The sequence below is a fragment of the Bos javanicus genome, chromosome 12, assembly GCF_032452875.1.
Source record: "Bos javanicus breed banteng chromosome 12, ARS-OSU_banteng_1.0, whole genome shotgun sequence".
NCBI lineage: Eukaryota > Metazoa > Chordata > Mammalia > Artiodactyla > Bovidae > Bos > Bos javanicus.
Window position 1 is genome coordinate 26248164 of NC_083879.1, and position 19459 is coordinate 26267622.

Consider the following 19459-nt stretch of genomic DNA (forward strand, 5'->3'; position numbering starts at 1 on the left):
AATGCTATGGATGCTTCTACACAATTTGTGGAAGGGCCAATCTTATTTTTACTTACTTTGAATAAGTGATCATATAATTGGAGGGATCTATGAAATTGTATCCTTAAGCTATATTTTCAATAAGCTTTATTAAACAACCTTTCTAACTCAAATTCCCATTGGTGTCTCTATTTCCAAATGCAGATTCTTCTCTCAAAAGTAATTGCCACCAAAAGTAATTCCCAAGAACATCTTTATGAATTAATCTCTTTTACCAATAATATAAGGAACATTGATAACAACAAAATATTCAGAACCTAGAGATGGAGCAAGGAATACTAAAAGACAGGAATTGTTATTCAAGATAAAATCGGTTATAATCTTCGAAGTTATCTTCATTCTTAGTATACATACAAATTAACTATAATTTTCACATCATTAAAAAATAAAGTGAATAAGCTTTCAGAGAAAGCTAAGCTTAATCATTTTACAAACAGAAGCACATTATAAACCTACAAGCCCTGACACTAGGACATTTAGTTTTAAAATGCAAGTTTCCTATGAAATTTAAATTATTTTATACAAATTACAGTGAAAAGTTTTCTTTTTTCTCTGGGAAATCAAGCAGGCATAACTCACCACATCCCGAAAGACAACTGCACGAAGGCGATTGATATCAACATCCTGAAGAAGCCTATCGGGATCCTTAATTGGAGAAAGGTTACCTGGAACATTCTCTAGTGGAGTCTTAAAAAAGAAAGAGAGAATTGTGAAAAAATAGTATAATACAGAAATTTATATTAATTTCTATTAATAATACCTTCAATTTTGTAATTAAACTGGCCACACACTTTACCTTCTCTCATCACTGAACAATATTTATTGACTGTTCTCTTCTACTTTTACCATGGTTTCACTTACTAGTGTTCTTGTTCTTCATCTGCATAGCTACCGCTATAGATAAAGAAAGGCTGGAGGACTGTGGCAGAAAAAAAGACTAAACTTATACACTGGGCTCAAATCTCTCCTGTGCAACCTCAAACTTGTTACTAACTTTTTCTAGGCTTTACATTCCCTACCTCTAGTTAACAAGCCTCTTTAAGTCATCAGGTTCATTTATTCATCATGTTTTCATAATATATGAGATTATTATATTACATTATTATACGAGATTTCATCTGTGAAAACATTCCATGATCCACAAAAAGTCAAAAAAGGTAAGCAAAAAATGTTTTACTCATGGCCTTAATATTAAAGCTGGAAGACATTAAAGATCTTTACCACTAAAATCCTTTTTATATCTGAAGACACAAAAATCCACAAATTTTAGGTAACACGTCACACAGTAAACTCGTAAGACAGTCAAGATCCCTGAAACTCAGTCAAGTACTTTTTCACTTACAAAACATAAGAATTGTGTGAATTAAATCAGATAATATATGTGAAGTATCAAATACAACTCCTGCATATAAAAGTAACTCTATTTAATAATAGACCTCCTTCTATTTTCTATAAACCTCAATTACACTATTCCCCTCTTAAATTAAAATATTTGATTCTCTTGCAGCACAAAAGCATACACTATTTAAAGGCTGATAGTTACTTTACTTCCATTACAATTCCAAAACTTACCAGCTATATAAGCTTAGGTGAGCTTGGCTTTAATATTTAAATAATAGGCTAATGATCTTTATCAAAGGATAATTAAAGAAATAATATACTATTTACAATATATCTGAAAAAATTACATATATTTTAATCTACATACTACTTTATAGTTTACAAAGTACTTCTATGTCCATAATCTAATTAGAGATGTGCTTTGTAGGAAAATCTTATTTAATACCTCCTTTTTAGAAAACATAAAAAATGAGGCCCAAGGAAAATGTGTGGCTAATACAAGTCCACTCAGATTCGTAACACATTGAAATTATTGTTAACTATGGTTTACTTATTCAAGTGCCACATTAAAAATGCATAAAAATAGGGAAACAACTCTCACAAACTGGGTTCACTGATTCTCTGTTTTGAAATATGTTTTCTTACCAAGTCAACTTTTCCTCTAATAGTTCTATATCCATAATTTATAATCTAATTTTCATTGCTAAGGTTCTTGCTAAAAGGACTGACTAGCTCAATTACCATGAATTTCCTGCTCACTGAGCTTTTCTGTCCATATTCTATCATCAGTGTACTATTAGGTTGGTATACAAGTAATTGTGGTTTCAGACCATGAATTTTAAATCATTATAACTAGGCTCAAACACATCTTTATTATTTAAAACAGGAACCATTACAATCAACATATTTTGCCAGCAAGAAATAAGTTCTGCTTATTCCTGTAGCATAAAAATATGTGTTCAGGATTCGATGAACTCTTGGAAAAGTTTTCTGCCTCTTGCTGGTTGTGGAACCGGTTTTCCCTGCAAAAAGCTGTTAAGAGACTTGAAGAAGTGAGGTGAGAAGTCAGGTGAATAAGGCAGCTGAGGCAAAACTCTGAAGTTCAATCCATTCAACATTTGAAGTGTTGGTTGTGCAACGTGTAGTCAGGTGTTGTTGTGGAGAAAAACTGGGCACTTTCTGTTGACCAACACTGGCTGCAGGCGTTGCAGTTTTTGGTGCAGCTCATTGATTTGCTGAACAATTACGTTTGCACCAACCTAATACTTGGTTTGACAGGCTTGAAAAGTTCCCTATTATATACTGAATTAACTATGGTCACCTTTAAGATCTAAGCACTCAAAACTACTAACTTATTTATTTCATGACATAAATATTGATTGGTTAACTCCTAGAGAGAAGAAAGGAATTACCATTAATTAAATGCTCACTTCATTTCTCAAATTACTAAGTACTTTAACATATTACTGTTTTTTATTTAATTCATACAAACACCATACAAATTAAGATATACGTCCACTTTAAAGACTGGAAAATTGAGGAACAAGAGACTATGAAATTTGTTTCATTTCACAAAACCAGTAAATGGTAGAGGCAAGATACAAACTCCAAACTGTTTGATTCTAGAGTTTGTGCTCTTTTATAAAGTATTCACAATGCTATACACAATCTGCAATTGAAAAGATGTAAAAGATACAAACACACTCAAGTAACGTACAGTCTCCTGTGCCTACACAAATAAGTAGAAGCAACACTGCTAATGTGTTTGCATTTAATTTTCTAAGCAATGGAGGCTTTGTGGAGACTTGTCAACAGTAAAATATATGGTTTAATTATTCTAGGAATGTGTCTCTAACAGTAGTGAAAAAGAAAGAGGCTATAATACAGATACACTAAATGTGTGGTTGTTTTGACTGAAAACTGCAAAAGTTTGAAGCGACAGAATTTTTTTTAATAAATTAAACTCTTCATACCTTCACTTATTGAACCTTCACTAGTCAGTGTCAAACATCTAATTACAAGTACCGTGAGTGGTAAGAGACATACTAGGTTTTACAGAAGTATCAAACAAAGGAACCTCCTCTAGACTGAGTTGGCAGTGAAGGTATTAGAAAACATTTTACTCAAAGTTGAACTTAAGGTAACACCAAAAGTGGAACATATTTACTGGGGTGAAAAATAAGGATGGGAACCTGAAGAAAAACAAAGCTATGTAAAAGTTAAAAGGTTAAAAAAATTCTTCTGATGAACTGAATGAAGTCTACAGTGTGACTAAAATAAAATAGTAAAAGCAAGGGTAAGAGATTCCAAGCTGTAGCTGAAGTAAGCAACAAACATACAGGACCTAAAAATCATTACTGAAACTTTGGAAGTGATGCAAATGGTCAAATCAAATACAAACACATGTTGCTGCTGCCGCTGCTGCTGCTGCTAAGTTGCTTCAGTCGTGTCCGACTCTGTGCGACCCCAGAGACGGCAGCCCAGAAGGCTCCCCGTCCCTGGGATTCTCCAGGCAAGAACACTGGAGTGGTTTGCAATTTCCTTCTCCAAAAAACATATGTTAAATAGAGCTAATTTAGAATGACAATCACTGCTGCATTTTGAAATACTGCATACCACATATTCATTTCATGGGCATTCAATAATTTTTGTTGAATGCCATGGGAATTCTATCCCCCAAAGCATAACCATTTAAAAAGTGCATTATTCATACACTGAACTCGGTGAAAATTTAACTACTGAAGCTAGTAATAGTTAAGAACTTTTAGTGCTATGAACTGATATAATCTTTGTAAGAATCCTATGAATTAGAAATTACTAGAATCTTCCTTTGAAAAATGAAAGTGTTAGTTGCTCAGTTGTGTCTGACTCTTTGTGACTCAATGGACTGGAGCCCATCAGGCTCCTCTGTCCATGGAATTCTCCAGACAAGAATACTGGAGTGGATAGCCATTCCCTTCTCCAAGGGATCTTCCCGATTCAGAGACTGAATTCAGGTCTGTGCATTGCAGGCCAGTTCTTTAGTGTCTGAGCCACCAGGGAAGCCTAACAATTTGAAAGAAGAGAAGCCAGCACTGGAGATTCCTTGTCACTTTGTGCTCACAAACTTAAAAAAAAAGTAAATTATATTTAACTTAGAAAATGTTTAATTACCTTGGAAGCTGCTGTGGCAGTCACACCTTGGGGAGCTTCTTGAGGTTTACTGCTTCCATGGGAAGATTTGTTCCCTCTGTCTCTCTGTCTCTGCCGACATTCTAAACAGTTTCTCACAGCAACACAGCAAACTATTTTAAAAAATGAAAGCATATTATTAATATAAATTGTTGACTCTGATACTGTTTTTAAAAGTTGTTTGGTTCTATTTTTTCTTTCAACTTTCACCATCCCACTATGGTTCTTAAAATCAACCAGATCAATAAATATTTTTAATTAGAAAATACAGTAATGAAAAGCACACAAAAATATTCATGTAATTAAAAAAGTGAAAACAAATTACCATAAACTATCAACCAACTCAAGAAATACAACACTACTAGGATATTGAGGCTCCCAATATATCCTTCCTATTCTATCACCTTCCATCCTTCAAAATTCTTAAATGTATGAATTAAAATTGATTAAAAACATACTCATATTTGATGATTTTTAAAAATAATAATTATCTGCCCATAATTTGACCATCTTAGTGACTATACAGAGCACGGCTCCCCATTTTAGGCAATAATAATGAGGTACTCCATACAGCCAAGTCTGACAAGTGCCAATATCAACTTGTTTTCATGGTGGCAAAGTCACCTTCATCAAGCAGCACATTCAATAATTACATACTCGCTTTCTATTTACTTAATTATTATAAGAAGCAGCAAAGCATAGTAATAAATAGTATAGATTTTGGAATCAGTCCACATAAACTTGAAATCTGGCTTTGCCACTTATGAGCTATGTGATCTTGGGCTAGCTGCTTCAACTACCTATGCCTCAGTCTCCTCATGTGTAAAATGAGTATAAACAAAATGACTTCCTTAGAGGACTACCCTGAGGATTAGCTGGATCGATATATGCAAAGTGCTTAGAAGAGTAAACAATATATATTGACACATAATTGTTTACCTCATTATTACTCACATAAAAATTCCCTGTGAATGATAAAAACCAAATCTGCTAAAAATTATCATTTTAAAAATGAAATCAGCAGTAAAACTTAGGAATATATTCAGAAATAAAAGTTCTCAATAACCAAATAAATGCTGTTTTTAAGATATTCAGGCATTAAAAAATATTTCTCTTTCTCACAAAGCTCAATCTGTCAGCTATTATTAAATACCAGTGGAAATGTCCATATGGCCCACAGTAAATAATCCTACACCTCTTGGCTGAAGTTATCCATATGGTCAATCTTTCCCTAACAGGATATGAAATGATTCGTCACAAGAAATACAAAATAGCAGTAAAAAGTAGATTTATTCCACCATTCTTAAATCAAGTTCTTATTCCTTTCTTGGATCAGAAACTTGTACCCTGAAACTATACATATGAAGATTTTTACATAACTTTAAAAATAATGGGTGAAAAGAATACATGTAAGAACATCCTATCAAATGCCTGACTTTCTCATATCCTCCCTGTTCACACTCTAAGGCAAGTATGAAAACAGTAGCCATTTTTGTCTAAAAACAGTAGTTGTCTGGTCCCCTGTAAAGACTAAACAGTAAAATTAAATTTTGCCTTTATAAAAGGTAAAAGATGTAAGAATGAATACTGCCTAAGGAATTGGTCAAATTTACCACGAGTTTTCAGGGCTAAATTTTATTTGTAGCACAAGATAGCAACAAAAAAATCATAGCTATAGTAATATCTACTAGTATTACATGTTCATTCCAAAAAACAGTGAGACTGGCATAGTCAATTTTATCCTTTAGCATTGTTTATAAAGCTACGCTATTGGTTTTCTGATGTATTTGTGGGCCCAAGATAACCAGCCTGTGTATTCATTTACAGAAAAAAAAAAAAAAAAGAATTCATAAATGGATTTACATTAAAATCACTTCAATAAAAAATGCTATTGTCCTACTGATTTTGAAAGAGCTCAAAATATATTCAACATTGACTTTATTTCAAATTTCATTGTTGTTCATTCGCTAAGTTGTGTCTGACTCTGCAACCCCACGGACTGTAGCACACCAGACTTTCCTATCCTTCACTCTCTCCCAGTGTGGTCAAATTCACAGTCCATTAAGTCAGGATACTATCTAACCATCTCAATCCTCTGCCACCCCCTTATCCTTTTGTCTTCAATCTTTCCCAGCATCATGGTCTTTTTCAATGAGTCAGCTCTTCGCATCAGGTGGCCAAAGTGTTGGAACTTCAGCTTCAAATTAGAATCCATTAAAGATTTATTCCATGAAATCTCCAATGTGATATTATTTTTTTTTAATTTAGTAATTCTACATTACATAATCAAATTGTATCACGGATACTTTATGTATCACAGAATATAAAAAAATGATCTGTAGGTAATTATTTAACATGCACCATTATTTTTAACAGACTTACCTAGCCTTAGGCACTGTCGCATTAAACCTCCAGAAGACATGTTTTTTTCAGCTTCAATCTCACTAAAATTTAGAGAACTGGCAAATACAAGTACATCAACCATAGCCATCAATCGGCTGAGGAAAGTTACTGCTGTTTCAGCTGACATGCCTTGTGTCACTTCAATATTTTCCAATTCCGTCTTTAAAAAAGTAGATATAAATCTTGTTTAAAATTTGGAAATATAATACATGCACATACATACAGCAGCTTAACAGTAGTTTAGTATATTTAGTATATTTTGTAAACAAAATAAGCTATAAATCATAAAGTAATTCCATGTAGTGTAAGAGGTGATTATCAAGTTTACTAGCTTACTATGAATTAACTTCAAATAAATAAAAAATTTATTTTTAAAATCAATGTTAGATTTAAATATCATTACTTTAACCACTACATTCCAAACTTAAGATCATTTCATAAAGACACTTAGAAATAATCAATGTAAATATTTATACTAGTTTTGTTCTAAGTTTGTTAACAAAGACATGCAACTCTTTTTTCTTACCTAAAATCCTCATTCTTATTTGTAAAAATATGCTAATTTTTCTTTCCTATGAATGTATGATAATATGAAAGATATATGGCACTTTCATTTGATATCAAAGGGAGACAACTGTCAATGGTCCAATTAGAATACATAATAATTTCTTATCCATTTCAGAATAAATGAGTATGAAACCACTAGGTACCTTGTATGAGTAACAAAAATCTAGGGTAAAAATACTCAAGATCATGAATTCCTCTACCACTATTAATCAGTGACACTGGCAATGAGAAGAATTAGTAGCATTTTAGACTGGCAAAGCTGTACTTTCACTAAAATACTGTCTATGCTAAAATATAATTTTCTGCTTTGGAAGGAAATGGTACAAAGTATTCTGTTTTGTAAGATATATAACTTTGCATCTTACAAGCAATAGCAATATTTCTTCTTTTATTTTTTATTGTATGTTGTGTAAGATTTTAATTATTTTGGTTCATTATGATGCTGCTGCTGCTAAGTCACTTTAGTCATGTCCGACTCTGTGCGACCCCAGAGATGGCAGCCCACCAGGCTCCGCTGTCCCTGGGATTCTCCAGGCAAGAATACTGGAGTGGGTTGCCATTTCCTTCCCCAATGCATGAAAGTGAAAAGTGAAAGTGAAGCTACTCAGTCGTGTCCGACTCTTAGCGACCCCATGGACTGTAGCCTACCAGGCTTCTACATGCATGGGATTTTCCAGGCAAGAGTACTGGAGTGGGGTGCCATTGCCTTCTCCTGGTTCATTATCACTAGGCCTCATTTTCTCAGTGCCTCAAAAACAGAGAAAAGTAAGAAATACTTTATAAATAAAAAATACTACTGTTTAAATCATCTGAAAACGGGCAAGCTAGCCATACTGATTAACTTTACTTTTTCACCAAATGATAAATTCAACTACAAAGTAAGCATGTATTATAGGTATCTGCTCCTATTTAATGCTCCATTTGACACTATTCACACCCATCATTCTACACAGACATACACCCACTCACATTAACAGGGAAATATCAGCAGGAAACATATTAAAAAACAACATCTTCAACACTTCTTGTTTAAAACATGGGTAAGAAAAATGATAGCTGACTAGAGTAAGCACTTATATAACTTCTGCCACTAATTCACTTCAGTTGTGTCCGACTCTGTGTGATCCCATAGACGGCAGCCCACCAGGCTCCCCCGTCCCTGGAATTCTCCAGGCAAGAACACTGGAGTGGGCTGCCATTTCCTTCTCCAATGTATGAAAGTGAACAGTGAAAGTGAAGTCGCTCAGGCGTGTCTGACGCCTATCAACCCCATGGACTGTATAGCCTACCAGGCTCCTCCGTCTATGGGATTTGCCAGGCAAGAGTACTGGAGTGGGTTGCCATTGCCTTCTCCCATTTATATAACTAAACAATTATAAATGGGTTATAAAAAAGAACAACCTTTATCCCTTCCATTTAACATCAAAATATTGTTAAAACATTCCCTTTAAGAGGAGCTTGGAAATAGACAATTTTTTTTCAACTGTTCGTTTATAACATTATGCCAATTCAGCTTCTATGGCCTAAAGAAATGATTAATTTCATTACTAGGATGTTTTTAAAAATAAAGATGTATTATTTGCCAGCACTTCACTAATATACAGCATCATTTCATAGCAAGAATTAAAAATCTGTTATCATAATACAATAAAGGCAAAAAATGAAATTTTATATAAAACTTCCTTTTAAAATCTGTTATCAACATAAGTGTTTTACAATGGAATGGAAGATCTGGCCATTGCTTCGGCCTATTAGCATTCTGAAAACTTTCAAAATATTAGAATTTTAGGATATCTATACATGGATTCCGGAGAAGGCAATGGCACCCCACTCCAGTACTCTTGCTTGGAAAATCCCATGGACCGAGGAGCCTGTTAGGCTGCAATCCATGGGGTCGCTAAGAGTCGGACACGACTGAGCGACTTCGCTTTCACTTTTCACTTTCATGCACTGGAGAAGGAAATGGCAACCCACTCCAGTGTTCTTGCCTGGAGAATCCCAGGGACGGGGGAGCCTGGTGGGCTGCCGTCTATGGGGTCGCACGGAGTTGGACACGACTGAAGTGACTTAGCATAGCATAGCATAGCATACATGGATTCTCAAATTCATCATTTTGAACTAGGAAAATTATGGGAAATCTAACTTATTTTATTAATTAATGATTTTATTTTGAAGTCTTTTAGAGTCTATAAAGTGTAAACATCAAAATATTCAATTTTAAATTAATAAATTATGTAGAGAAATTATAAAAGCATTATTAATCATCCATGAAATTTGCCAAACTGCTATTTTTGACCAAACAAAATAAAATTTTAAAATAAGTATTCTTAACACAACTAATAACCATAAAGGAAGTTCCCATTAATTCTAATTAAAAGCAATTTATAAATATGATGAAATGTTATATAAACATCATAATATAGGTCTAAAAATAAAGAACATCCACATATGATTATTATTAAATCTTAATATATATTCTATCCAATTTTCTTTCAGTGGCACCAGTTAAAATCTGATGGTACATATGACTGAAATCTTATTGTTTTCATTATATTATGACAGTTTAGTCTAAAGATTAGTGTGAATAATAACATAGTAATTCATCAGTGCATTGAGAAAATAACCCTCTGTTGAATCTTTCAAATATACCAAAAATGTGCCTAATGTTAAAGATGGTATGGAAACTCAAAATATAACCAAGTGAAAAATTTCATAAATAAGCAAAAATAAAATTTAAAACTGAAAACCTGAAAAATTACTAAAGTAATACTAACCTTAGAACCCTGGACATGCATTAGACAAAACAGACAACAGACCAAAAAAAATACAAGAAAAGAAAATCGTTAAAATTAAATGAAAATACAATGTAAAATTGAAACACAAAATAATATATTAAAAAATATATTTGATTATTTTATTAAAAGCAAAAATACTCAGAAGAAATATTCATTTTATAAATTATGTATGATTAAGATTAAATATCAAATAGACTTCTATTTATTTTTTCCATTAGAGTAACTTCCCAAATAATACATATGTAAATAAAGTTCATATATTACAAATATGAAAATTCTATTTTACAAAATAAATATCTTTTCCTAAAAAATGACCAAGGAAACATTTCAATAAGCAAACTGACATAATGTCTCTGTAAAAGCCCTAACTTACTATCAGTTTAAGCAGAAAAGACTTAGAAAAATTAACTATACCAATACCTTCTAAAATTTTCATTAAGGAATCATGCTATTTTGTTTCCTAAAATATTTGGAGCCCTTCTTATAAAACAAAATCTCCAGGAATTAGTAAGATACTAAAATATTTGAGTGATTCTAACTTAAAAACCACTCTCCTTTGCTAGAAAAGAACTTAGATACACTAAACAAGACTGCATGTGAACTAAGATAATCACAGAGACTTTGTACCAAGTTTCAGAGTATTACTAAGAATTATATTCAGGATATTTTAAAAAACTGGATAGAATTAAGTTTCATGATAAAGTCAACAACTGTTCTTAATCTTTGATTTTTGCCATCATATGTAGGCATAAATTTCTAAACACTATTTTCAAAGAGTGGGTGCTGTTCTGTGCTTAGTCACTCAGTCAATTCCAACTCTTTGCGATCACATGGACTGTAGCCAACCTGGCTACTCTGTCCATGGGATTCTCCAGGCAAGAATACTGGAATGGGTAGCTAATCCTTTCTCCAGGGAATCTTCCTGACTCTGGGATGGACCCAGGTCTCTTGCATTGCAAGTGGATTCTTTGCCGTCTGAGTACAGGAGAACATTTAAAAGCATTCTGAGAATACTGAAGTATAGTAAGTGTTATGAGATAAATAAAACAAAACAAAAAAATTGTTAGTGGTTTTTCCAAATTTATTAGCTACATTTTCTAATAATGGTAAGAAAAAGTAAAAAACTAAAACTAAGTCCTTATCTTTATTTTTTGCCAGAAATGGTTGCTCTTCATTCTTATGATTATAAAACTAAAGGAAAGAAATATCAATTTTTATTATTTTTCTGTAACAGAGAATGAAACTGAATAAAATTCTAAACATTCAGTATGATTGACCAAAATGGTTGACCACAACCCTGAAGTGATTATGCAATTTGTAGCTGATTTATGCTCTTTGTTTATCTTCTTTTTTTCCCTCCAATTCCTTGCTTTCCATTCATGACCAACTTGGAACAAAGTGTAGAAAATAAGTGAGAGGATTCAACTGACTAGTAATAGTAACATTAACTTCAAAATCTCAAGAACAGTTAACAAAATAATGCAGGCTAAGTTGCTTCAGTTGTGTCCAACTCTTTGCAACCCTATGGACTGTAGCCCAGCCAGGCTCCTCTGTCCTTGGGATGAACTCTAGGAAAGAATACTGGAGTGGGTTGCCATTTCTTCCTCCAGTGGATCTTCCCAACTCAGGGATTGAACCTGCGTCTCTTATGTCTCCTGCATTGGATGGCAGGTTCTTTGCCACTAGAGCCACCTGGGAAGCCTGAACAAAAATAATGCTCCTTCCCAAAACCAGACTAGTCAAGCTACACACTAAGAGTTTTAAATTTCTTTAGCTGACTATTTAAGTTCAATTATTGTTCTAATTTGAAGACTTGCAACTATTTTTGTAATTTATTTTCTATGTAACTTATTTTCTATGCTACATAACATTTTACATAATCTAGATAAAACTGAAACTCCAATATTCTTCAAGTTCAAGGTGTCAGTATAACACAAATAATGTGTATCTATACTCTTTTTTTCCTTAAAGTTTCCACTGAAGTATTTCTCTAGAAGTAAGATTAAGCAGCTGAAATTTTTTCATGTGATGACACTACTACAGCAATACACAAATGCTATCCTTAGTATGAGTTATGGTATTCACATAAGGTCCCAGGGCAAAAAATAGACCACCTCTATACCAGTGCCATGGAGACAGCAGACGAAAAGATTACACCATTTTACTTTTTGCCATCAAAGTGGATCACCCATAATAAGTAACATGGCTCAAATATCCTATTTTAAACTTCAGAATTCTACATTTGACAGGCTTGTTTTGTAAATGGGAAGATCATTCTATCATGATACAATTCTGAATAAAAAGCTCCAAAAGGAAGTAAAAGAGGGAAACATTCAGGAAGAGCCTTCTCCATCTAGTGACATTACCTAACTTAAGTGTCACAAGTTCCTGTGGGGTAAGTAAAATTAGCACTGTTAAAATGAAGAAATTAAGGCTGACATCATATCTAGTAAGTGGTAGAAGCCAGGTTAAAATACAGATTTATCTTATGCTGGAATGCAAATGCCTTCAGTTATATCCTAACCGGAAAGAAAATCGTGTCTGAATCTTATTGATTATTGGAAAACAAGCTTGTTTTTGATGAAAAGGAGTAAATTATTTGAGATACACACTTATACTGAGAAATAGAAAAGGTATCTTCCTGGGTTGAGCTTTTAATAGCGATTTATAAAGAATACTTAGCATTCTACTTACCCATTCCAGATTGCATACAATTTCAACATTAGATGTGTCAAATGCTAAAAAATTTAGTTGGGTGCACGTGAAAAAGTTACATATCTTCTAATAAAACATAATGACCACAATATTCAGTGAATTTGTTGAAATTAACTTTGATAAATGCTCATTAAGTCAAATGCAAGCTCTTATTTAATAGGAAACCTGGATTTATCTTACACTCTAACTACTAAATTTTACTGAATTTTTAATTTAATGCTTTACACTGAAACATTATACTATGGTATTTGTATTTTAGGTCAAAATGGTGCCATAAGTCAGTGGTCAGCAGCCTAGGACCCACAAATCAAATATAAATAAAGTTTTATTAAAATACATTCACATTTACTCCTCTGTGTTATGAAATATGTCTGCTTTTGCAAACAGCAGATTTAAGTAGTCAGACAGATACTGCATAGCCCCCAAAACCAAAAATATTTATTATATGATCATTTATCAACCACTGCATACCAATATTACTCATACTTATTCCTTAGATACATATCTGTATATAATACATGAGTATTTTTAAAAACTCCACAAACCTAAACAATATTACAGATCATTCAAACATTAGTTTCAAATGTCTCTATCTCTCTTCATATATCTAGGATTGAAATTCTACGGTATCCATGACAACGCTTCCCCCTTTGGTAATATGCATATTGACAATGTTTCCTTTTTGACTTATTCCATCCAGAATTCTCTTTCAGCTTTTTATATTAATATTTTAAATCTAATTTAAAGAAAGTTAACACAATATTGTAAATCAACTACACTCCAATAAAAGTTTCTTTAAAAATCTAAGTTAAAAAGCTCCATGTCTTTAGTTTTAATTTCTTCCTTTATTCAACGTCCTCCTTGCTCACTTTTTCCCACTATTACATTAAAATTTTTAGCAAGAGAATTAGGCAATCAAGGAACAGAAAACATTACTCAAAATTGGCACCATGTTTTCTCCCAGTAGGAAGTGGGATAAAAGGTTCTTGATATTTCTTTTAAGGAAGCAATTCATTCAAAGAATATAAAGTTAGCTGTGCTGTAGAAGCAGGTACAGGTGCAATCAGTTAATCAGCCAAAATAGCAGAAATACAGAGACAGAGACAATGAAGAAAAGTTTCTACAATTGAATGAATTCCAAAGTCTATTGAAAACAGTCTAAAGAAATAAGTACTGTAGTTTTAACTTCTGAACTATGGTAGTTATAACTGCATAGGTAATAATTTTGGAAGTCAAAATATCAGTGTCTTTATTATACATTCATTATAAAACAAAAAATGAGCAAATTTTGGTAGTATATTATTTAATTCATAATGTTTATTAATACTTTATTATTTTCTCTATCTTGATGGAGATCTTCTAGTTTAGAAAACTCATAAATATTTCAAATTTATAAAACTTTTCTTATCTACTGCTAATTTTATATAAAGATCGCTTCTGTTCTACAGAAGATTTTAAAACAGTATTATACTTTAAAGTAAATTTCAATATAACTTTTTAAAATTTCCTGATAACAATGATAATACATAAACATAAAAAAAGTATATGATGTAGAAAAATCCCAGGATGAAACATTAAGTCAATCTTCAATGGATAGAAGAGGCAAAAACCTCTTCCTGTCTCAATATTAGAATGTATTCTTAACATCACATGCAACTCTCAATTTACCAGAATTTGGTATAAGTTACGAGAGGAAATCAGAGATGAAAGAGAAGGGATGGTATGTTACAGGATATCTGCACCCTTCCCACACCATCAGCTGTTTTTCTTCCTGATTCTGTTTCCTTGGTCAGCTGCTAATTTCATGAAGGCCCTAATTAGGACCTGTTCTGTTGCACTCCCTCCTGAACTAGCCTTCTTGCCTTTGGAGACTCTTGAATAAATTCATGGATGAAAGAGAAATATATGTGTGAGGCAGAAGTGTGCTGAGGATGTATACACTCTTTTGCTGCTAATATTTAAGTTTCAGTGCTGCTTCAGGGATAATGACAAAGGGAGAGTGAGAAAAAGTCATGTAGAAAAAGCTTGTTAATGATGAAATAAAACCAGACATCAGTTTGGAAACACTGCCTCAACAAGTAAAAGACATCCTAATAAAATGGCAAGTTTCTCTCTGGAAAAGTGATCTATTTTGGGCTTACGGATGAGTTTCCAATATGGCAGCAAGAACACAGTTATTAATATGAGAAGCATATTCTCGCCCATCTGATCAATTAGCTATGGAGCTTGTTTTTCATTATATGAATCAGAGATATATTTTTAAATGATAACTAAAACACTTAATTGTTTATCTATTATATGTTAAATGACATATAAATAACATTGAATATCTTTCAATTTATGTTAATAGATTCTGATGTCTTACAAAGAGAAAGTCTATATTTTTAAAAAATAAATGCTGAACCACAAAATCATGTCAGATAAAAATTCTAAAAGATGTCATATGACTAACATAAAGTTCTTTGAGATTTTTAAGAATTACCAAATTTTTCAAGTACAGAAAATGTTATGACATTTATAGTTTTTCTATTTGAGGTACCTAAATTTTAAGTAAGAAACACTCTAAGAATTCATCTGATTCTCTTTTTGAAGCAAATTACTGGCTTCAAGATTAAATCTCAAAGAATAGAAATATAAAACTACTATAAATAGCTTAAAAATAATATTTTAAGCTAATCATATAAGACTGAATATCTAAAGATGTCTTTTTCCTATTTTAGATTCATGACTCTGTTATATAATAAATACGTACTTGTATTCCAAAATTTAAGATTTACATAACAAGAATTTTAACAGTTTATTTTAATGTAGATTTGAAAAGATAAACAATATAGAGAAAATAAAGTTAAACCATTTATGGTTATAGCTCTAAGTTACATTCATCAAAATTATCAGATAAATATTTTCATAAATACACACAGCTGAAACCCAACACTGACAATTAAAAGAAGTGAGAATAAAAATGTATGTAATTTCAAATTATATGGTTAAAAACTTCTCAGGTGAACAAGTCTTGTTAAAATCCATGTTTATAGTACAGAACGCCACTGACATGCTCTGATAATGTAATTATAAAACATAACCACTAGATGGAGTCAAAGTACTTACAGTTGGTGATGTAGCAGCAGAGAGCAAAGGTAGAATTCCTCCACAAGCAATGATGATGTTGTCTACCATTTGGGAAATGAGGTGAATTGTGTTATGTACAAAAATAATATTTTCATTGCTATTGACAAAATCCATCACAGACTTTGTGGAATGGCTAAAATAGCAGAAAAACAAAACACAAACAAACATTTCTTTGGTTTAAGAATAAAAAGTTTACAACTTATTTTTAATGTCATTTTTAAAGTGAAAAATAAGAGCTAGGCAAATTTAAAATGGAGTTACTAGAAAAGAAAATAATTTACAACAATTTAGATGTCATATTACCAAAACCAGCATTCATCTCATCATGGATTTTTTGTGAGTCCAAGCATATTAACTTATTATTTTATTTCTGCTTAAAACACTACAGTGTCCTAATTCGACTCAAAGACACATGACTAGGTCAATGAATTTGGCTGAAACATTTATTTTTGCCAAAAGCTAGTTGTTTGGTATTGAAAAGCAGAGGAAGTGGATAGTTAGCTGACAAATTGTTGTATCACCAGACCGCAGCTCCAGCTTTGACCAGACATATTGAAAACATATACTGTTAGTCACAGAAGTTACATGACAGGGTAGCATAAATGAGTCAGTAAAAATTCAAGTACTTACTGAATAAAAAATGGAAAAGACCTCAAAAGTCAGCAGTGCAGCTTTGCCATACAAAACATATAATACTGATTCCCAGAAAAATACATGCACTGCTTCAGTTTGATTGTAGATCAAGAATATGAACTATTCTCTAACAGAAAAAATTTTACTCCATGATCAAATTTAAGTCAATGATTCTAACCTTTTCTGAACTGCAAAACATCATCTATAATATCTTAGATCTCAGAATGATTTCCCATGTCCTAAAAACTAAAGTGCTATCTATCATTTAAACTTTTTAAAAATTTTGTTAAATTACACAAAATTATGTCTGGGGAATTTTATGAGAGTTCATGAAAGAAAGCACTGAAAGACACACATAATGTTAAGAGAAGGAAAGTTGAGTATCACTCACTCAGCAGCTACTAAAATATAACAGGTAGTAAATTATACAATGTCTCTCCACACATTGATACTCATGTTAATAGTAACGTATTTCACGGTATTCCAGTCTCCTTATTTACCATCCCCCCGGGTATCTTACCATGTAACATTAGCAATGGAAAGACCATTGTTTCTATCACGTAAGTAGACTACGGACAAATTAACCAAATAAAAATCAGAACTAAAAACTGTCTATGGCAGAGGCTGATTTCTTCTGTAAAGTTATTTCTTTTTCCCTGCTAATGTGATGTAGATTTTGTTCTATTGCTGAGCTACATCAGGTACAGGAAAGATTGGTTTCACCACAGCTACTGTGTTTGTGAGCAGCTAAAAACACAGCTACTGTGTTTGTGGAGGCCAATCATTATAATTCCATTCCTGTCTTCTGGTAATTGACTTAGAGAAAACATATGATCCAGCTGACATATGAGATATCAATACGGAATTTCATGAGGGGATACACTTAGAAAAAGTAGAAGAACAGAATAGGAGGAAGTGGAGGAGAAGAAAAAGGAGAGAGAGGAGGAGGAAAAAAGACACAAGGAAGAACAGGAAGGAAGAATGGGGTGAGAGCCGCAGCAGAAGAGTCCTGCCTTCTAGTTGAGGGAAGTTTCCTAGGTTGAATTGATTCTGGGAGCTGAAGCAACCACCTTGAATCTTCGAAGGATAACCAAGAAAAGCAAAGGAAGGTATTTGCGTGTTAAGAATATTGTGCCACTGATTTTTTGAATCGCTGAAGGTAGGGTATTGCTATGTACAGCTATCTGCTTCCTAATTTATCTGCATGAACATATGACATTTCAAAACTGATTAATCTGTTGCATATGTGCTATTACAAAATAAAACTGGAAGTGAGGCAAGGTAATTTTAACATTCATGTAGGCTTTGTTTTCTTTTTTGAAATTTATTCAATTTATTTAAACTGAAAAACATAAAACAATTGAACTTTTTTATGTTATTTTCTTTCAATGATTATATCTGAAATGATGTCCACTTACCACTTAAACAGTACAAGCTCTAAAAATGATGTCATAAGTGATTTTAAAATTTTAGCACTATGTGTTAAATCTTATTACCAAGAATAAATGTAGTATATGACATTAATTTTAACATCGAAAGATAAAAATGTAGAAATTTATCTGAACCAGTATTGAACCTTTTTTTGTTTCATTCTCTTTTGTATATAGAATAGGAGATGGCAGATGTCAAAGTTTTGCTTTTTAATCAATTTAAGCCTAAATTCTTGATTAGTTTTTAATGTGAACCACCCCATAGTCATAACTCTTATGAAAATATTTATGTTTCTACAGAAACTCCAGTGTTCTTTTGAATACATTTGTGAGATTTTTTAATGATATAATTTACTTAATAATCAGGTAATTTCACTAATCTAAAATAGTCATTTTTTTTCCACTAAAAGTAGTCTTATTTATAGAAAAGAAACATTTCTACCTCCTCCAAACATGTACATCTGTTTCTAATGCAAATAGCAAATCGGTGAGAAGTCGCTGGTGCATTGGAGACCATTTAAACTCAGGAATACGAAACATTGTAGTGCGTGGCCCTGGGCTGAACTGGCGCCGCTGTTCTTCCGTCATTGGCATTCCTCGAAATCCTAAATCAACTCGGAGATCTCTGTCCTGTTGTGTGATAGACCGACCCTGAACAGCCTAGAGATGGAAAAGATGGACTTTTGTATCGTGCAAAAGAAATGTCTGATTTCAAAATGAAAACAGTTAAGTACGGTTAAGTGAGCAAAGCTTTTGCATATGACTTTAATAGATTAGTATATCTGCTCTTATCATTCACCTGGTAATTGCTTGCACAGGAGATTTTCTGACAAGAAAAGGATACTATTATTATTTTTATTCTGTTTCAGAAACTAGACAAGGCAATCCAATACTTAAGTTTAACATCAAAGTTCACACTGAAAACCAGGTCCTCTTTTGCCCTTTTTGAGCCTTTACATTAGACCACATTCCTTCTTTATGAAAGTGAGCAAATACTCAAAGTGAAAAATACTGGATATATATCATCAACTAATTATAATCAGAAATACAAGATTAAAAGAAATATTACTTGAACAGATTCAAGTTAACTTCAAAGTGAATTTCACTTACAATATTTCAACTGAGAAAAACAAATGTCTTTTATAATTTAGAAAACCAGACAAAGGTCTGTGAACTCAGAATGAAAACCAGGCAAACCTAGTATTATTAAGCTCAGTAAACAATGTACCATGGTTT

General features: G+C 32.5%; 1 protein-coding gene across 6 annotated transcripts in view; it reads right to left on the bottom strand.

Annotated features, from left to right (window-relative positions):
* The window catches only part of NBEA (neurobeachin), a 676277-nt gene that overhangs the window by 443532 nt on the left and 213286 nt on the right, over nucleotides 1–19459 (bottom strand). For all 6 annotated transcript variants that reach the window (XM_061434789.1, XM_061434791.1, XM_061434788.1 and 3 more), the window contains 5 exons: nucleotides 18666–18883; nucleotides 16140–16293; nucleotides 6934–7114; nucleotides 4534–4664; nucleotides 619–726 (listed from right to left, as the gene is read on the bottom strand). In XM_061434789.1, the coding sequence (XP_061290773.1) occupies nucleotides 619–726; nucleotides 4534–4664; nucleotides 6934–7114; nucleotides 16140–16293; nucleotides 18666–18883 (792 nt within the window). The remainder of the gene's footprint in view (nucleotides 1–618; nucleotides 727–4533; nucleotides 4665–6933; nucleotides 7115–16139; nucleotides 16294–18665; nucleotides 18884–19459) is intronic.